Consider the following 19515-nt stretch of genomic DNA (forward strand, 5'->3'; position numbering starts at 1 on the left):
AAAAACTTGGATTACCTACCATACCTCATCCTCAACCGTACAAGCTCCAATGGTTGAGCAATGGGACCAGCCTCCAAGTAGCCAAACAAGTGCTTGTTTCCTTCTCCATTGGTAAGCATTATAGTGATGAGATTTTGTGTGATGTGATTCCTATGGATGCTTGTCACTTGTTGTTGGGAAGACCATGGCAATTTGATAGGGAAGTGAAGCATGATGGCAAGAAGAACACTTACTCCTTTAAATTCAATGGTAAGACTATCACTTTAACTCCTCTTAGTCCACAACAAGTTCATAGAGCTACTAAGGGAAAAGAAGTCAAGAAAGAGAGCTTGTTTATGAATGGTCAGCAAATAGAGGGTAGCCATCTTGAAGATTTGAGGACAAATCCTTCTCAACCCGGGGAGGATGATGTATATGCGGCTCCATTGTCATTTTTGGGTTCCAAGTCATCCTTAAGTCTCCATGCAACCTTTGAAGCCAAGAAGAAAGAAGTTCCAACAAATCCCAAGCCAAAGGAAGCATTGCACCTTCAATTTTGGCCCAAAACCACTTTTGGATATAGTCTTATTACATCCACCCAAGGTCCAAATGAATAGCTTGCTCCAATTGATCCAAAAGTGCAACTTTTGAAGTCCATCAATGGTCCAAACGTCCAAGCATCATTTTGAGAAGCCCAAGTGAAGTTACAACCATCCATCACTCCATTTTGAAGCCCAAAAAGGTGTTCAAAGCCCAATTGGGAGAGTTGGACGAAATTGGATGAGAGGAGAGCTTTGGTGAAGACAAGAGCCCATTTTTTACGGAATAATAGTAACATTTTGTCCTATTGCATTTATTTAAAGTATGGCATGGCTTATTTTGTGTGGTTTAGAGTGAATTAAGGGCTAGGGTGAACTAATTTATTAAAAGGCTATGTACACATATATCTTGCCGCCACTTATTCCCATATAAAGTGGTTATGCTTTGTAAAATGTAGTTTTTTTTTTACTTTGGAATGAAAACTTGAAGGAGCTTTGTTGGCTCTCTTTCTTATTTCCTTTATCCAATCATTCTTGGTGGAAGATTGGTGGTAGAAGGCCCCAAGGTTGGTGGAACTTTCCTTTATGCCTTGGTTACACTTTATGTTTCCTTAGAAATCCAAATTAGAGTGTGTATGTGTGTTAATTTTGATTATGGCAGAGAGTTGTAACATAATTACCATTTCTGCCACTGCATTCTACTTGTAATTTGATTGCCTTAATCCGCTCCAATTGTGTACGTCCATAGCTTGAAAGAAAGTTCATTGTGTTGTGATTATGATGAAATGAATTCGGTTGGATTTGGAGTTGATTTGGTTGGTTAAACTGCAAGAACAAAAAAACTGCTCATACCACATGAACAGTGAAAACAGTTTTTGATTTTTGGTTTCTTGTTGCATGTTTGGTTGAATATGCACCATTTGGTACCAGAGCCTAGGTTGTTTGTGTGATTTGTTGACTGATTTCTACCTCTCGGAGCAACTGTTCATCTCTCGGAATGTACTGTTCACCCCAAGATTACTGTTCACAGAACCTTAATTTGCCTTAAACACAATCTTCCTTAACCTAAACACTTGCCAACACTCACCCCCAACCCTTAAACACTTATAACCATTAACCTTTACCTACTAGCCATTACCAAAAATGTCCCATAAGAGAACTTCATCCTCATCCTCCTCACCTCCTCATCCTTGGGAATTTTCCCACATGGCATTAAAAGAAGAGATCAAAGGAGAACTTAAGGCCATTAAGGACCAAATGAATCAAATAATGCAAATGATGAGAGACTTGACCCTCACTCAAAGTCGGGCACCCTTATCACAGCCCCAAACTTCAACACAAAGCCAAATACCCCCTCCTCCACCTCACCCAACCCAACTACATCAACCAAGAAGACATCTTAGACCTTCCCCTCCTCCTCCTAGACATCATAGGGAGGAATTGATGCTTCATGATTATTCAAGTGAGGAAGAACAAGAGAGGCCACCTAGGAGAGAAAAGGATGATGATAGGGGTTTAAGGATTGAAATTCCAGAATTCGAAGGGAGCATGAGTCCGGATGATTTTGTTGATTGGTTACATGCTATAGAGAGAGTTTTTGAATATAAGGGCTATTCGGATGAGAAGAAATGTAAACTTGCCATCTTGAAATTCAAGGATTATGCATCCTTGTGGTGGGAAAATCTTAAGAAGCAAAGGGAAAAGGATGGTAAAGAGAGAGTGAGATCTTGGGAGAAACTAAAGAAGCTTATGAAAAGAAGATTCCTTCCGGACAACTATAAACAAGATCTTTACCTCAAGCTACACACCCTTAAGCAAGGAAGTGATGGAGTAGAGCATTACATAAGGGGGTTTGAGAAGCTATTAATGAGGAGTGAGCTACCGGAAGTGAAAGAGCAAACCATTGCAAGATTCATCGGTGGCTTAAACCAAGACATTGCTCATATGGTAGAATTGCAACCATATTGCACTTTTGAAGATGTGTGTAAGTTGGCTATTAAAGTGGAGAAGTAAAAGAAGGCCATGAAGCCCATGGTTTCCAAGTCATTCTCCAAAGGGACATTATCTAACAAAAGCATATCTTTTACCAAGGGAACTACCTTCCATAAAGGTTCCCCATCCTACACAAATGTTGTCGATTCTTCTTCCACGGAGAAAGGCAAGGAACAAATGGTGGAACCAACTAAGGACAAGCCTAATATGGTGAAGACCAACCTCTCCAACAAAAAGTGCTTTAAATGCCAAGGCTATGGACACTTCCAAGCTGAATGCCCTAATAGGAGAGTTTTATCCTTGATGGAGATACAAGCAATTGAGGAGTCTCTTCAAGAAGAAGAAGAAAGTGAAGTTTCCAGCCATGAAAGTGATGAAGCCAACAAGGAAGAAGAAGGAATTCTACAAGGAGCTGATGAAGGAGAGATGTTAGTGATTAGAAGAGCATTGCATGCCAAGCCTCTTCCTCATGAAGAGCAAAGACTCCACATTTTCCAATCAAGGTGCACCATTGAAGATAAAGTGTGTTCTTTAATTGTAGATAGCGGAAGTTGTGCCAATGTAGCTTCATCTACCTTAGTGGAAAAACTTGGATTACCTACCATACCTCATCCTCAACCGTACAAGCTCCAATGGTTGAGCAATGGGACCAGCCTCCAAGTAGCCAAACAAGTGCTTGTTTCCTTCTCCATTGGTAAGCATTATAGTGATGAGATTTTGTGTGATGTGATTCCTATGGATGCTTGTCACTTGTTGTTGGGAAGACCATGGCAATTTGATAGGGAAGTGAAGCATGATGGCAAGAAGAACACTTACTCCTTTAAATTCAATGGTAAGACTATCACTTTAACTCCTCTTAGTCCACAACAAGTTCATAGAGCTACTAAGGGAAAAGAAGTCAAGAAAGAGAGCTTGTTTATGAATGGTCAGCAAATAGAGGGTAGCCATCTTGAAGATTTGAGGACAAATCCTTCTCAACCCGGGGAGGATGATGTATATGCGGCTCCATTGTCATTTTTGGGTTCCAAGTCATCCTTAAGTCTCCATGCAACCTTTGAAGCCAAGAAGAAAGAAGTTCCAACAAATCCCAAGCCAAAGGAAGCATTGCACCTTCAATTTTGGCCCAAAACCACTTTTGGATATAGTCTTATTACATCCACCCAAGGTCCAAATGAATAGCTTGCTCCAATTGATCCAAAAGTGCAACTTTTGAAGTCCATCAATGGTCCAAACGTCCAAGCATCATTTTGAGAAGCCCAAGTGAAGTTACAACCATCCATCACTCCATTTTGAAGCCCAAAAAGGTGTTCAAAGCCCAATTGGGAGAGTTGGACGAAATTGGATGAGAGGAGAGCTTTGGTGAAGACAAGAGCCCATTTTTTACGGAATAATAGTAACATTTTGTCCTATTGCATTTATTTAAAGTATGGCATGGCTTATTTTGTGTGGTTTAGAGTGAATTAAGGGCTAGGGTGAACTAATTTATTAAAAGGCTATGTACACATATATCTTGCCGCCACTTATTCTCATATAAAGTGGTTATGCTTTGTAAAATGTAGTTTTTTTTTTACTTTGGAATGAAAACTTGAAGGAGCTTTGTTGGCTCTCTTTCTTATTTCCTTTATCCAATCATTCTTGGTGGAAGATTGGTGGAACTTTCCTTTATGCCTTGGTTACACTTTATGTTTCCTTAGAAATCCAAATTAGAGTGTGTATGTGTGTTAATTTTGATTATGGCAGAGAGTTGTAACATAATTACAATTTCTGCCACTGCATTCTACTTGTAATTTGATTGCCTTAATCCGCTCCAATTGTGTACGTCCATAGCTTGAAAGAAAGTTAATTGTGTTGTGATTATGATGAAATGAATTCGGTTGGATTTGGAGTTGATTTGGTTGGTTAAACTGCAAGAACAAAAAAACTGCTCATACCACATGAACAGTGAAAACAGTTTTTGATTTTTGGTTTCTTGTTGCATGTTTGGTTGAATATGCACCATTTGGTACCAGAGCCTAGGTTGTTTGTGTGATTTGTTGACTGATTTCTACCTCTCGGAGCAACTGTTCATCTCTCGGAATGTACTGTTCACCCCAAGATTACTGTTCACAGAACCTTAATTTGCCTTAAACACAATCTTCCTTAACCTAAACACTTGCCAACACTCACCCCCAACCCTTAAACACTTATAACCATTAACCTTTACCTACTAGCCATTACCAAAAATGTCCCATAAGAGAACTTCATCCTCATCCTCCTCACCTCCTCATCCTTGGGAATTTTCCCACATGGCATTAAAAGAAGAGATCAAAGGAGAACTTAAGGCCATTAAGGACCAAATGAATCAAATAATGCAAATGATGAGAGACTTGACCCTCACTCAAAGTCGGGCACCCTTATCACAGCCCCAAACTTCAACACAAAGCCAAATACCCCCTCCTCCACCTCACCCAACCCAACTACATCAACCAAGAAGACATCTTAGACCTTCCCCTCCTCCTCCTAGACATCATAGGGAGGAATTGATGCTTCATGATTATTCAAGTGAGGAAGAACAAGAGAGGCCACCTAGGAGAGAAAAGGATGATGATAGGGGTTTAAGGATTGAAATTCCAGAATTCGAAGGGAGCATGAGTCCGGATGATTTTGTTGATTGGTTACATGCTATAGAGAGAGTTTTTGAATATAAGGGCTATTCGGATGAGAAGAAATGTAAACTTGCCATCTTGAAATTCAAGGATTATGCATCCTTGTGGTGGGAAAATCTTAAGAAGCAAAGGGAAAAGGATGGTAAAGAGAGAGTGAGATCTTGGGAGAAACTAAAGAAGCTTATGAAAAGAAGATTCCTTCCGGACAACTATAAACAAGATCTTTACCTCAAGCTACACACCCTTAAGCAAGGAAGTGATGGAGTAGAGCATTACATAAGGGGGTTTGAGAAGCTATTAATGAGGAGTGAGCTACCGGAAGTGAAAGAGCAAACCATTGCAAGATTCATCGGTGGCTTAAACCAAGACATTGCTCATATGGTAGAATTGCAACCATATTGCACTTTTGAAGATGTGTGTAAGTTGGCTATTAAAGTGGAGAAGTAAAAGAAGGCCATGAAGCCCATGGTTTCCAAGTCATTCTCCAAAGGGACATTATCTAACAAAAGCATATCTTTTACCAAGGGAACTACCTTCCATAAAGGTTCCCCATCCTACACAAATGTTGTCGATTCTTCTTCCACGGAGAAAGGCAAGGAACAAATGGTGGAACCAACTAAGGACAAGCCTAATATGGTGAAGACCAACCTCTCCAACAAAAAGTGCTTTAAATGCCAAGGCTATGGACACTTCCAAGCTGAATGCCCTAATAGGAGAGTTTTATCCTTGATGGAGATACAAGCAATTGAGGAGTCTCTTCAAGAAGAAGAAGAAAGTGAAGTTTCCAGCCATGAAAGTGATGAAGCCAACAAGGAAGAAGAAGGAATTCTACAAGGAGCTGATGAAGGAGAGATGTTAGTGATTAGAAGAGCATTGCATGCCAAGCCTCTTCCTCATGAAGAGCAAAGACTCCACATTTTCCAATCAAGGTGCACCATTGAAGATAAAGTGTGTTCTTTAATTGTAGATAGCGGAAGTTGTGCCAATGTAGCTTCATCTACCTTAGTGGAAAAACTTGGATTACCTACCATACCTCATCCTCAACCGTACAAGCTCCAATGGTTGAGCAATGGGACCAGCCTCCAAGTAGCCAAACAAGTGCTTGTTTCCTTCTCCATTGGTAAGCATTATAGTGATGAGATTTTGTGTGATGTGATTCCTATGGATGCTTGTCACTTGTTGTTGGGAAGACCATGGCAATTTGATAGGGAAGTGAAGCATGATGGCAAGAAGAACACTTACTCCTTTAAATTCAATGGTAAGACTATCACTTTAACTCCTCTTAGTCCACAACAAGTTCATAGAGCTACTAAGGGAAAAGAAGTCAAGAAAGAGAGCTTGTTTATGAATGGTCAGCAAATAGAGGGTAGCCATCTTGAAGATTTGAGGACAAATCCTTCTCAACCCGGGGAGGATGATGTATATGCGGCTCCATTGTCATTTTTGGGTTCCAAGTCATCCTTAAGTCTCCATGCAACCTTTGAAGCCAAGAAGAAAGAAGTTCCAACAAATCCCAAGCCAAAGGAAGCATTGCACCTTCAATTTTGGCCCAAAACCACTTTTGGATATAGTCTTATTACATCCACCCAAGGTCCAAATGAATAGCTTGCTCCAATTGATCCAAAAGTGCAACTTTTGAAGTCCATCAATGGTCCAAACGTCCAAGCATCATTTTGAGAAGCCCAAGTGAAGTTACAACCATCCATCACTCCATTTTGAAGCCCAAAAAGGTGTTCAAAGCCCAATTGGGAGAGTTGGACGAAATTGGATGAGAGGAGAGCTTTGGTGAAGACAAGAGCCCATTTTTTACGGAATAATAGTAACATTTTGTCCTATTGCATTTATTTAAAGTATGGCATGGCTTATTTTGTGTGGTTTAGAGTGAATTAAGGGCTAGGGTGAACTAATTTATTAAAAGGCTATGTACACATATATCTTGCCGCCACTTATTCCCATATAAAGTGGTTATGCTTTGTAAAATGTAGTTTTTTTTTTACTTTGGAATGAAAACTTGAAGGAGCTTTGTTGGCTCTCTTTCTTATTTCCTTTATCCAATCATTCTTGGTGGAAGATTGGTGGTAGAAGGCCCCAAGGTTGGTGGAACTTTCCTTTATGCCTTGGTTACACTTTATGTTTCCTTAGAAATCCAAATTAGAGTGTGTATGTGTGTTAATTTTGATTATGGCAGAGAGTTGTAACATAATTACCATTTCTGCCACTGCATTCTACTTGTAATTTGATTGCCTTAATCCGCTCCAATTGTGTACGTCCATAGCTTGAAAGAAAGTTCATTGTGTTGTGATTATGATGAAATGAATTCGGTTGGATTTGGAGTTGATTTGGTTGGTTAAACTGCAAGAACAAAAAAACTGCTCATACCACATGAACAGTGAAAACAGTTTTTGATTTTTGGTTTCTTGTTGCATGTTTGGTTGAATATGCACCATTTGGTACCAGAGCCTAGGTTGTTTGTGTGATTTGTTGACTGATTTCTACCTCTCGGAGCAACTGTTCATCTCTCGGAATGTACTGTTCACCCCAAGATTACTGTTCACAGAACCTTAATTTGCCTTAAACACAATCTTCCTTAACCTAAACACTTGCCAACACTCACCCCCAACCCTTAAACACTTATAACCATTAACCTTTACCTACTAGCCATTACCAAAAATGTCCCATAAGAGAACTTCATCCTCATCCTCCTCACCTCCTCATCCTTGGGAATTTTCCCACATGGCATTAAAAGAAGAGATCAAAGGAGAACTTAAGGCCATTAAGGACCAAATGAATCAAATAATGCAAATGATGAGAGACTTGACCCTCACTCAAAGTCGGGCACCCTTATCACAGCCCCAAACTTCAACACAAAGCCAAATACCCCCTCCTCCACCTCACCCAACCCAACTACATCAACCAAGAAGACATCTTAGACCTTCCCCTCCTCCTCCTAGACATCATAGGGAGGAATTGATGCTTCATGATTATTCAAGTGAGGAAGAACAAGAGAGGCCACCTAGGAGAGAAAAGGATGATGATAGGGGTTTAAGGATTGAAATTCCAGAATTCGAAGGGAGCATGAGTCCGGATGATTTTGTTGATTGGTTACATGCTATAGAGAGAGTTTTTGAATATAAGGGCTATTCGGATGAGAAGAAATGTAAACTTGCCATCTTGAAATTCAAGGATTATGCATCCTTGTGGTGGGAAAATCTTAAGAAGCAAAGGGAAAAGGATGGTAAAGAGAGAGTGAGATCTTGGGAGAAACTAAAGAAGCTTATGAAAAGAAGATTCCTTCCGGACAACTATAAACAAGATCTTTACCTCAAGCTACACACCCTTAAGCAAGGAAGTGATGGAGTAGAGCATTACATAAGGGGGTTTGAGAAGCTATTAATGAGGAGTGAGCTACCGGAAGTGAAAGAGCAAACCATTGCAAGATTCATCGGTGGCTTAAACCAAGACATTGCTCATATGGTAGAATTGCAACCATATTGCACTTTTGAAGATGTGTGTAAGTTGGCTATTAAAGTGGAGAAGTAAAAGAAGGCCATGAAGCCCATGGTTTCCAAGTCATTCTCCAAAAGGACATTATCTAACAAAAGCATATCTTTTACCAAGGGAACTACCTTCCATAAAGGTTCCCCATCCTACACAAATGTTGTCGATTCTTCTTCCACGGAGAAAGGCAAGGAACAAATGGTGGAACCAACTAAGGACAAGCCTAATATGGTGAAGACCAACCTCTCCAACAAAAGGTTCTTTAAATGCCAAGGCTATGGACACTTCCAAGCTGAATGCCCTAACGGGAGAGTTTTATCCTTGATGGAGATACAAGTAATTGAGGAGTCTCTTCAAGAAGAAGAAGAAAGTGAAGTTTCCAGCCATGAAAGTGATGAAGCCAACAAGGAAGAAGAAGAAATTCTACAAGGAGCTGATGAAGGAGAGATGTTAGTGATTAGAAGAGCATTGCATGCCAAGCCTCTTCCTCATGAAGAGCAAAGACTCTACATTTTCCAATCAAGGTGCACCATTGAAGATAAAGTGTGTTCTTTAATTGTAGATAGCGGAAGTTGTGCCAATGTAGCTTCATCTACCTTAGTGGGAAAACTTGGATTACCTACCATACCTCATCCTCAACCGTACAAGCTCCAATGGTTGAGCAATGGGACCAGCCTCCAAGTAGCCAAACAAGTGCTTGTTTCCTTCTCCATTGGTAAGCATTATAGTGATGAGATTTTGTGTGATGCGATTCCTATGGATGCTTGTCACTTGTTGTTGGGAAGACCATGGCAATTTGATAGGGAAGTGAAGCATGACGGCAAGAAGAACACTTACTCCTTTAAATTCAATGGTAAGACTATCACTTTAACTCCTCTTAGTCCACAACAAGTTCATAGAGCTACTAAGGGAAAAGAAGTCAAGAAAGAGAGCTTGTTTATGAATGGTCAGCAAATAGAGGGTAGCCATCTTGAAGATTTGAGGACAAATCCTTCTCAACCCGGGGAGGATGATGTATATGCGGCTCCATTGTCATTTTTGGGTTCCAAGTCATCCTTAAGTCTCCATGCAACCTTTGAAGCCAAGAAGAATGAAGTTCCAACAAATCCCAAGCCAAAGGAAGCATTGCACCTTCAATTTTGGCCCAAAACCACTTTTGGATATAGTCTTATTACATCCACCCAAGGTCCAAATGAATAGCTTGCTCCAATTGATCCAAAAGTGCAACTTTTGAAGTCCATCAATGGTCCAAACGTCCAAGCATCATTTTGAGAAGCCCAAGTGAAGTTACAACCATCCATCACTCCATTTTGAAGCCCAAAAAGGTGTTCAAAGCCCAATTGGGAGAGTTGGACGAAATTGGATGAGAGGAGAGCTTTGGTGAAGACAAGAGCCCATTTTTTACGGAATAATAGTAACATTTTGTCCTATTGCATTTATTTAAAGTATGGCATGGCTTATTTTGTGTGGTTTAGAGTGAATTAAGGGCTAGGGTGAACTAATTTATTAAAAGGCTATGTACACATGTATCTTGCCGCCACTTATTCCCATATAAAGTGGTTATGCTTTGTAAAATGTAGTTTTTTTTTTACTTTGGAATGAAAACTTGAAGGAGCTTTGTTGGCTCTCTTTCTTATTTCCTTTATCCAATCATTCTTGGTGGAAGATTGGTGGTAGAAGGCCCCAAGGTTGGTGGAACTTTCCTTTATGCCTTGGTTACACTTTATGTTTCCTTAGAAATTCAAATTAGAGTGTGTATGTGTGTTAATTTTGATTATGGCAGAGAGTTGTAACATAATTACCATTTCTGCCACTGCATTCTACTTGTAATTTGATTGCCTTAATCTGCTCCAATTGTGTACGTCCATAGCTTGAAAGAAAGTTCATTGTGTTGTGATTATGATGAAATGAATTCGGTTGGATTTGGAGTTGATTTGGTTGGTTAAACTGCAAGAACAAAAAAACTGCTCATACCACATGAACAGTGAAAACAGTTTTTGATTTTTGGTTTCTTGTTGCATGTTTGGTTGAATATGCACCATTTGGTACCAGAGCCTAGGTTGTTTGTGTGATTTGTTGACTGATTTCTACCTCTCGGAGTTACTGTTCATCTCTCGGAATGTACTGTTCACTCCAAGATTACTGTTCACAGAACCTTAATTTGCCTTAAACACAATCTTCCTTAACCTAAACACTTGCCAACACTCACCCCCAACCCTTAAACACTTATAACCATTAACCTTTACCTACTAGCCATTACCAAAAATGTCCCATAAGAGAACTTCATCCTCATCCTCCTCACCTCCTCATCCTTGGGAATTTTCCCACATGACATTAAAAGAAGAGATCAAAGGAGAACTTAAGGCCATTAAGGACCAAATGAATCAAATAATGCAAATGATGAGAGACTTGACCCTCACTCAAAGTCGGGCACCCTTATCACAGCCCCAAACTTCAACACAAAGCCAAATACCCCCTCCTCCACCTCACCCAACCCAACTACATCAACCAAGAAGACATCTTAGACCTTCCCCTCCTCCTCCTCCTAGACATCATAGGGAGGAATTGATGCTTCATGATTATTCAAGTGAGGAAAAACAAGAGAGGCCACCTAGGAGAGAAAAGGATGATGATAGGGGTTTAAGGATTGAAATTCCAGAATTCGAAGGGAGCATGAGTCCGGATGATTTTGTTGATTGGTTACATGCTATAGAGAGAGTTTTTGAATATAAGGGCTATTCGGATGAGAAGAAATGTAAACTTGCCATCTTGAAATTCAAGGATTATGCATCCTTGTGGTGGGAAAATCTTAAGAAGCAAAGGGAAAAGGATGGTAAAGAGAGAGTGAGATCTTGGGAGAAACTAAAGAAGCTTATGAAAAGAAGATTCCTTCCGGACAACTATAAACAAGATCTTTACCTCAAGCTACACACCCTTAAGCAAGGAAGTGATGGAGTAGAGCATTACATAAGGGGGTTTGAGAAGCTATTAATGAGGAGTGAGCTACCGGAAGTGAAAGAGCAAACCATTGCAAGATTCATCGGTGGCTTAAACCAAGACATTGCTCATATGGTAGAATTGCAACCATATTGCACTTTTGAAGATGTGTGTAAGTTGGCTATTAAAGTGGAGAAGTAAAAGAAGGCCATGAAGCCCATGGTTTCCAAGTCATTCTCCAAAGGGACATTATCTAACAAAAGCATATCTTTTACCAAGGGAACTACCTTCCATAAAGGTTCCCCATCCTACACAAATGTTGTCGATTCTTCTTCCACGGAGAAAGGCAAGGAACAAATGGTGGAACCAACTAAGGACAAGCCTAATATGGTGAAAACCAACCTCTCCAACAAAAAGTGCTTTAAATGCCAAGGCTACGGACACTTCCAAGCTGAATGCCCTAACAGGAGAGTTTTATCCTTGATGGAGATACAAGCAATTGAGGAGTCTCTTCAAGAAGAAGAAGAAAGTGAAGTTTCCAGCCATGAAAGTGATGAAGCCAACAAGGAAGAAGAAGAAATTCTACAAGGAGCTGATGAAGGAGAGATGTTAGTGATTAGAAGAGCATTGCATGCCAAGCCTCTTCCTCATGAAGAGCAAAGACTCCACATTTTCCAATCAAGGTGCACCATTGAAGATAAAGTGTGTTCTTTAATTGTAGATAGCGGAAGTTGTGCCAATGTAGCTTCATCTACCTTAGTGGAAAAACTTGGATTACCTACCATACCTCATCCTCAACCGTACAAGCTCCAATGGTTGAGCAATGGGACCAGCCTCCAAGTAGCCAAACAAGTGCTTGATTCCTTCTCCATTGGTAAGCATTATAGTGATGAGATTTTGTGTGATGCGATTTCTATGGATGCTTGTCACTTGTTGTTGGGAAGACCATGGCAATTTGATAGGGAAGTGAAGCATGACGGCAAGAAGAACACTTACTCCTTTAAATTCAATGGTAAGACTATCACTTTAACTCCTCTTAGTCCACAACAAGTTCATAGAGCTACTAAGGGAAAAGAAGTCAAGAAAGAGAGCTTGTTTATGAATGGTCAGCAAATAGAGGGTAGCCATCTTGAAGATTTGAGGACAAATCCTTCTCAACCCGGGGAGGATGATGTATATGCGGCTCCATTGTCATTTTTGGGTTCCAAGTCATCCTTAAGTCTCCATGCAACCTTTGAAGCCAAGAAGAATGAAGTTCCAACAAATCCCAAGCCAAAGGAAGCATTGCACCTTCAATTTTGGCCCAAAACCACTTTTGGATATAGTCTTATTACATCCACCCAAGGTCCAAATGAATAGCTTGCTCCAATTGATCCAAAAGTGCAACTTTTGAAGTCCATCAATGGTCCAAACGTCCAAGCATCATTTTGAGAAGCCCAAGTGAAGTTACAACCATCCATCACTCCATTTTGAAGCCCAAAAAGGTGTTCAAAGCCCAATTGGGAGAGTTGGACAAAATTGGATGAGAGGAGAGCTTTGGTGAAGACAAGAGCCCATTTTTTACAGAATAATAGTAACATTTTGTCCTATTGCATTTATTTAAAGTATGGCATGGCTTATTTTGTGTGGTTTAGAGTGAATTAAGGGCTAGGGTGAACTAATTTATTAAAAGGCTATGTACATATATATCTTGCCGCCACTTATTCCCATATAAAGTGGTTATGCTTTGTAAAATGTAGTTTTTTTTTACTTTGGAATGAAAACTTGAAGGAGCTTTGTTGGCTCTCTTTCTTATTTCCTTTATCCAATCATTCTTGGTGGAAGATTGGTGGTAGAAGGCCCCAAGGTTGGTGGAACTTTCCTTTATGCCTTGGTTACACTTTATGTTTCCTTAGAAATCCAAATTAGAGTGTGTATGTGTGTTAATTTTGATTATGGCAGAGAGTTGTAACATAATTACCATTTCTGCCACTGCATTCTACTTGTAATTTGATTGCCTTAATCTGCTCCAATTGTGTACGTCCATAGCTTGAAAGAAAGTTCATTGTGTTGTGATTATGATGAAATGAATTCGGTTGGATTTGGAGTTGATTTGGTTGGTTAAACTGCAAGAACAAAAAAACTGCTCATACCACATAAACAGTGAAAACAGTTTTTGATTTTTGGTTTCTTGTTGCATGTTTGGTTGAATATGCACCAGACTCTCTTTTGTATTTAACCGCTAATAGACCCGATATTATGTTTAGTGTGTGCTTGTGTGCTCGATTCCAATCATGTCCCAAGGAATCTCATTTAAAAGCCCTTAAAATAATCTTCAAATATTTACATGACATTAGATTTTTAGGGTTGTGGTATCCTAGAGAAACGTTTTTTGACCCAGTAAGCTATTCGGATGCCGACTTTGCTGAAAGCCAAGTCGATAGAAAAAGTACTAGTGGTACTTGCATTTTCTTGGTCATGCATTAGTTTCATGGTTTTCAAGGAAACAAAACTCCGAAGCTTTATCAACCGTGAAAGCGGAATATATTGCCGCCGGTAGTTGCTATGCTTAAGCTTTGTGGATGCAACAATCTCTTAGGGATTATAGAGTTAGCCTATCTAAAACTCCAATCTTATGTGACAACACAAGTGCTATTAGGTTATCCAAAAATCCCATTCAACACTTTTTTTTTTTTTTGGTAAGTAAAAATTTTATACCAAAGAGAAAATGATATACAAGTGTCTTATCTAGGATAAGTCCCTAGATTAAGCCTAACACAAGCATACCTTGGACAAGCCCTTAGGTTATGCCAAAACAAGAACACAAATATCCAACCATTGGTACATAACGCACCAAGGCAACAACACACAAACAAACACATTACATGGAAAACAATCACAAGACCAAAACCAACATAAGCTTACTCAAATATTGCATGAGGTATACCCCAATTGTTTGCAACAGACACATTTTGACTACACTTGTTAACTTTCTTCAAGTAAGTTACCCTTACTCTAACACAATCTTTGATAAGCATTGTAACTCTCTCCTTTGGTAAACCACCTCTTCCAAAGAAAATGTCATTCCTAACCTTCCAAATGTGGTAAACGGTTGCACCAAAGCATAACTTACTCAAAATATTCTTGAAATTATTCTCCTTCCATTTGTTAGCCAATTCCGCAATCAAAAAGGCCCACGGTATGGAATTGAGTTATTGATAGCAAAGAATAAGCATTCCATTCCAGATTTGGAGGCTAAAAGCATACCTAAAAAAGAGATGATCCATGCATTCCGGTTCCTCATTGCACAAAGGGCATAAATTGTAGGAGATAAGACCGATACTAACTAATTTATCCCTTGTCATAAGCTTGCGTGTAATACCCAACCACACAATGAAGGAGTGTCTTAGAAAGTGCCTTTTGAACCACACAAGGTTGTGCCAAGTAACCTTTTCTCTCCTACTTCGAATTACCTCCCAAGCCCATTTGATAGAAAAGGTGCCATTAGATTTAGGGGCCCATATTAAGGAGTCCTCACCACCCATTAGGCAGCAAGGGAGAGCTTCCTTTATCTCTATAAGGTGACATGAATTTACCGCTGGCCATTTCCACCCATGCTCATCAATAACTTCCTTTACTTGAGCATTCTTAGGGATACCCGAATCATAGATAACCCGGGAACCATACTTATCTAATAACGGTCCATGGGGGTGCCAATTGTCAAGCCAAAGAAAGGTGTTTTCCCCATTGCCAATGATCTTCTTAAACTTGGTCTTCATTATTTCCCTTAGGCCTAATATCTTCCTCCAAACCCAAGACTCTCACTATTAGGTTTAATTTCCCAAAAACATTTACCTCTTAGCTTGTTGGTCTTAACCTATTCCACCCAAAGTGAATTCCTCTTGTCAAGGAGAATGTTCCACATATTCTTTATGATGGCAGCTCTATTCCAAGATTTGCATCTCATAATACCTAAGCCACCCTCCACTTTAGGAACACACACCTCATCCCAAGCAACTTTGGCCTTTTTACCAACCATGGAAGCACCATTCCAAAGGAAATTTCTTAATATTCCATTTATCTCCTTATGGATACTTGAAAGGAGAATAAAGATAGATGACCAATACACTTGAATGCTAAAGAGGATAGCCTTAATAAGTAAGAGTCTACCCGCATAAGATAAGAATTTGCTACGCCAAAAGGTAATATGCCCTACAATCTTATGAATGAGCAGCTTGCAATCACTACTTTTGAGTTTTGAAGAAGTTATTGGTACCCCTAGATACTTGAAAGGCAATTCTCCCACCTCCAAATTGATAGAAATTGAGAGCTTGGTCTTCTCCTCTTGAGGAATCCCAAAAAGGAAAATGTTACTTTTTGAACAATTCATTTGAAGCCCGGACCATTTATGAAAAAGGGATAATGATCTTTTCATAAGAGCAATAGAATCATAATCTGCCCTACAAAACAATAAAAGGTCATCGGCAAAGCATAAGTGAGTTATATTGTTCTTCTTACATTTCCAATGATGGCCAAAAGAAGGATTGTTCTTGAGCTCTCCAAGCATGCGGGAAAGGATCTCCATTGCCATGACAAATAGGTAAGGGGATAAAAGGTCCCCTTGTCTAAGACCATAAGAGCTCTTGAAAAAACCCATTAATTCCCCATTTATTCCCAAAGAGAAAGAAGAAGTTGTGATGCAACTTTTAGTCCAACCTTTGAATTTATCACGAATACCAATTGCTTCAAAAATTGCAAGAATGAAGTCCCAATGAACCGTGTCATATGCCTTCAAGAGATCAATCTTCATTGCAGACTTCTTATCTTTGCTCACTTTATGGTAGTTGTGCATAAGGTCTTGACACAACATAATGTTCTCTCCAATATTCCGCCCACCTACAAAGGCTCCTTGGGCTTTATCAATGAAATTTAAGAGGATGACTTTAAGGCGATTTGCAAGGATCTTTGAGATGCATTTGTAGATAGTATTACAGCAAGCTATTGGCCTATAATCCTTACACCTTGGAGAGTTAGCAACCTTAGGGACAAGAGCAAGGATAGTACAATTTACCTCTTTAAGGAGATGACCCGAGGAGAAGAAGTGCTTAATAGCTTTAACCACATCACTCCCAACAATCTCCTAAGCTATTTTAAAGAAGAAAACACCATATACATCTGGCCCGGGAGCTTTGTTGTTGTCTATGGCAAAGATAACGGTTTTGATTTCATCCTCCTCCACATCCTTGATCATGTTCTCTTTTTCTTGATTCTCCATTTGGAAAGTTAATAGCCTTTGAATTTCCTCAATATAAGAATTGCATGAATCCGTGGAGTTGAGGACCTTCTTGAAATAGCTTACAAATTCCTTCTTAACATCTCCCATATCACTCACAAACGTCTCATCATCTAGGCACACACCATTGATGGAATTCCTACTCTTTCGAGCTTTGATACATTTGAAGAAATATTTAGTATTTTGATCACCTTCTTGAAGCCAATGAACCTTTGCTTTTTGTCGAGCCAAAGATTCTTCAGCTCTACTAAGTCTTGAGTAAGTCTCCAACCAAGTCTTTTCTTCCTTTGTTAAGTCTTCATTAAGAGGGTTGCTTTGGAGCCTATTTTAAACATCCTCCAGCCTTTCTTTTGCTTCTACCACCTTCTCTGAAATTCTCCAAAATCCATCCCTATTTAGCCTCCTTAACTCACCCTTTAATCTCTTAAGTTTGTTGATGAGATTATACATAGGGTTGCCTTCAATGTCCCCTTTCCAAACCTCCCTCACAATACTAAGGAAGCTTTTATGATTTGCCCACATGTTGTAGAATTTAAAAGGGACATTTCTTCTCTCTTCACAGCCCCCACAAGTCACAATACATGGGGAATGATTAGAGATATTAGGGTTGAGAAAGATGGCTAATGATTCCGCAAAAACATCTTTCCAATGTTTGTTCACAGGAGCTCTATCCAACTTGCATGCTATCCTCCTATGCCCTTCACTACAATTACTCCAAGTGAGTTGATTTCCCATATACTGAAGATCATCTAGTTTAGCCTCTCTACAACACTTATTTAAGTCATCGCAATATGTATCTCCCCATGACACCCCTCCAAGTTTCTCATTCGGACCTCTAATTGCATTGAAATTGCCCATGATTAGCCACGGTTTCCTCCCCATCTGATTTGAGTACCTAACTATTTCCCTCCAAAGGCTTCTCATTTCCAACAGTTGGTTAAACCCATATACTATAGTTATAGCTATATGAGTGTTCTCCTTTACTAACCAAGTCTCCCTATGAATAAATTAAGGGTTCTTCCCTATAATGTCTAATATGATGGTGTCTTTATTCCACCATACCCAAATTCTCCCATTGGGGTGTATATCATTATTATTGTCATACTCCCACTCCTTCCAAATATTACCATTCACTCTAATTAAATTATCATCCCTACTTTTGTTTCCAACACAGCCATTAATGTTATTATTCTTAATGAAGTGTCTTACCTCCCTTTGCTTGATAGGAGCATTAAGGCCCCTAATATTCCAGCTTACAACCTTGGTCATTTGGATAATGGGGGAGAGGGATTTGCTTTCTTAAGCTTAGCCAATTTCTTCCCCAAGTTCATACTCTTCATATCTACATCCTTTTTCCTAAGATCCATCTCATCCACCTTTAGCTTACCACCAAATGGGACGATTGTTGCAGAGTCCTCATTTTCCGTATCATCCACACCACTTGTGGAGGTTCCATCACACTTCAGAACAATTCTATTTACTATCGTGACTTGATAATTCTTGGATGTGTTGGCTACATTCTTCTTTTCCTTTTCTTCCGAATTTATATCTTTAATAGATTTCTTCGAGTTCCCCTCCTCATGCATCATTATGCTTCTTTTGTGTTTCTCATGGGACTTAATAGGGGCTAACATCTAGAATCTATTACTCTTATGAGTGTTTACCCCCGGATTTTGTATCTCAACACTTTTACCTTTGGCCTTCTTATCATATCCTTTTGCCACTTGCATCATGTTATCTTTCCCATATTGTTTCTTAGACACTACCATACCAGCCCTATCCTTCAGAACTTTTCGAGATGTAGAGCTGTCTTCAAGCTTAGAAGCAAAAGCACAATTGGCAGTAGAATGTCCAAAGCATTGGCAACCATTGCATTTTAAAGGTTTCCAACCATACTCTACATTTATCACCATGCTTTCACCATTCGAAAGAGTTAAACTAATGGAATCTGGGCATTCCGCATCCACTTTGATCTTAATGCATATCCTTGCAAAGTCCAGCCTTGTCCCTCCTTCAGTGATAGAATCCGCATAAAAAGAGGTTCCAATAGCACTAGCTATGTAGCTAAGACCTTTTGGAGTCCAAAACTCAAGAGGAATGTCATACATTCTAACCCAAATAGCCACCTTCTTTACATCATTAATCAGCATGGGGAGGTTTGTAGTGCATTTCCTAACAAGAAAAGGTTGTCCTCCAATGGTTAATTGTCCCTCTTCCACCGCTCTAGAAACTCCATCCATATCTTGGAATTTAAGAATGAACACTCCTTGGCCGGAAGTCATAACCTCAGTAAGGCCATAAGTAGCCATATTTTCTCTAGAGTTCTCTTAACATCCAAGAATGGCGGTCTTTTGCCAAGAAAAAAGCCTACCGCACATGTTCTCCATTTTATTGCACCTTCTTCCACAATTTCTTGAGGAGGACCAACACACACATGCCCCTTAGCATCTCTACCATTAGGTTTAAAATATTCCAACTTAGTACATGATTTCTTTGGGGAGAAAAGGGAGGTTCAAGGAGACTTCTTTACCCCTTCTCCAGCGGAAACCGAAGAACCAGCAACAAGAGGATTAGCTTCAGTAGCCTTTTCCAAGTCAGAATAAGACATACTAAAACGGTATAAGGATGTTTAAGGAAAAATAGAGGAAAGAAG

General features: G+C 39.6%; 1 protein-coding gene across 1 annotated transcript; it reads right to left on the bottom strand.

The window, feature by feature from the left end:
* Window positions 1-18127: 18127 nt before the first annotated feature.
* Window positions 18128-19171, bottom strand: LOC123205587. Its single transcript, XM_044622576.1, has 2 exons — window positions 18527-19171; window positions 18128-18322 (listed from the first exon to the last, which is right to left on the bottom strand). Exons 1-2 carry the CDS (start codon window positions 19169-19171, stop codon window positions 18128-18130), a joined length of 840 nt encoding a protein of 279 aa, XP_044478511.1.
* Window positions 19172-19515: the final 344 nt, after the last annotated feature.

This window comes from Mangifera indica, unplaced genomic scaffold, assembly GCF_011075055.1.
Source record: "Mangifera indica cultivar Alphonso unplaced genomic scaffold, CATAS_Mindica_2.1 Un_0009, whole genome shotgun sequence".
Taxonomy (NCBI): Eukaryota; Viridiplantae; Streptophyta; class Magnoliopsida; order Sapindales; family Anacardiaceae; genus Mangifera; species Mangifera indica.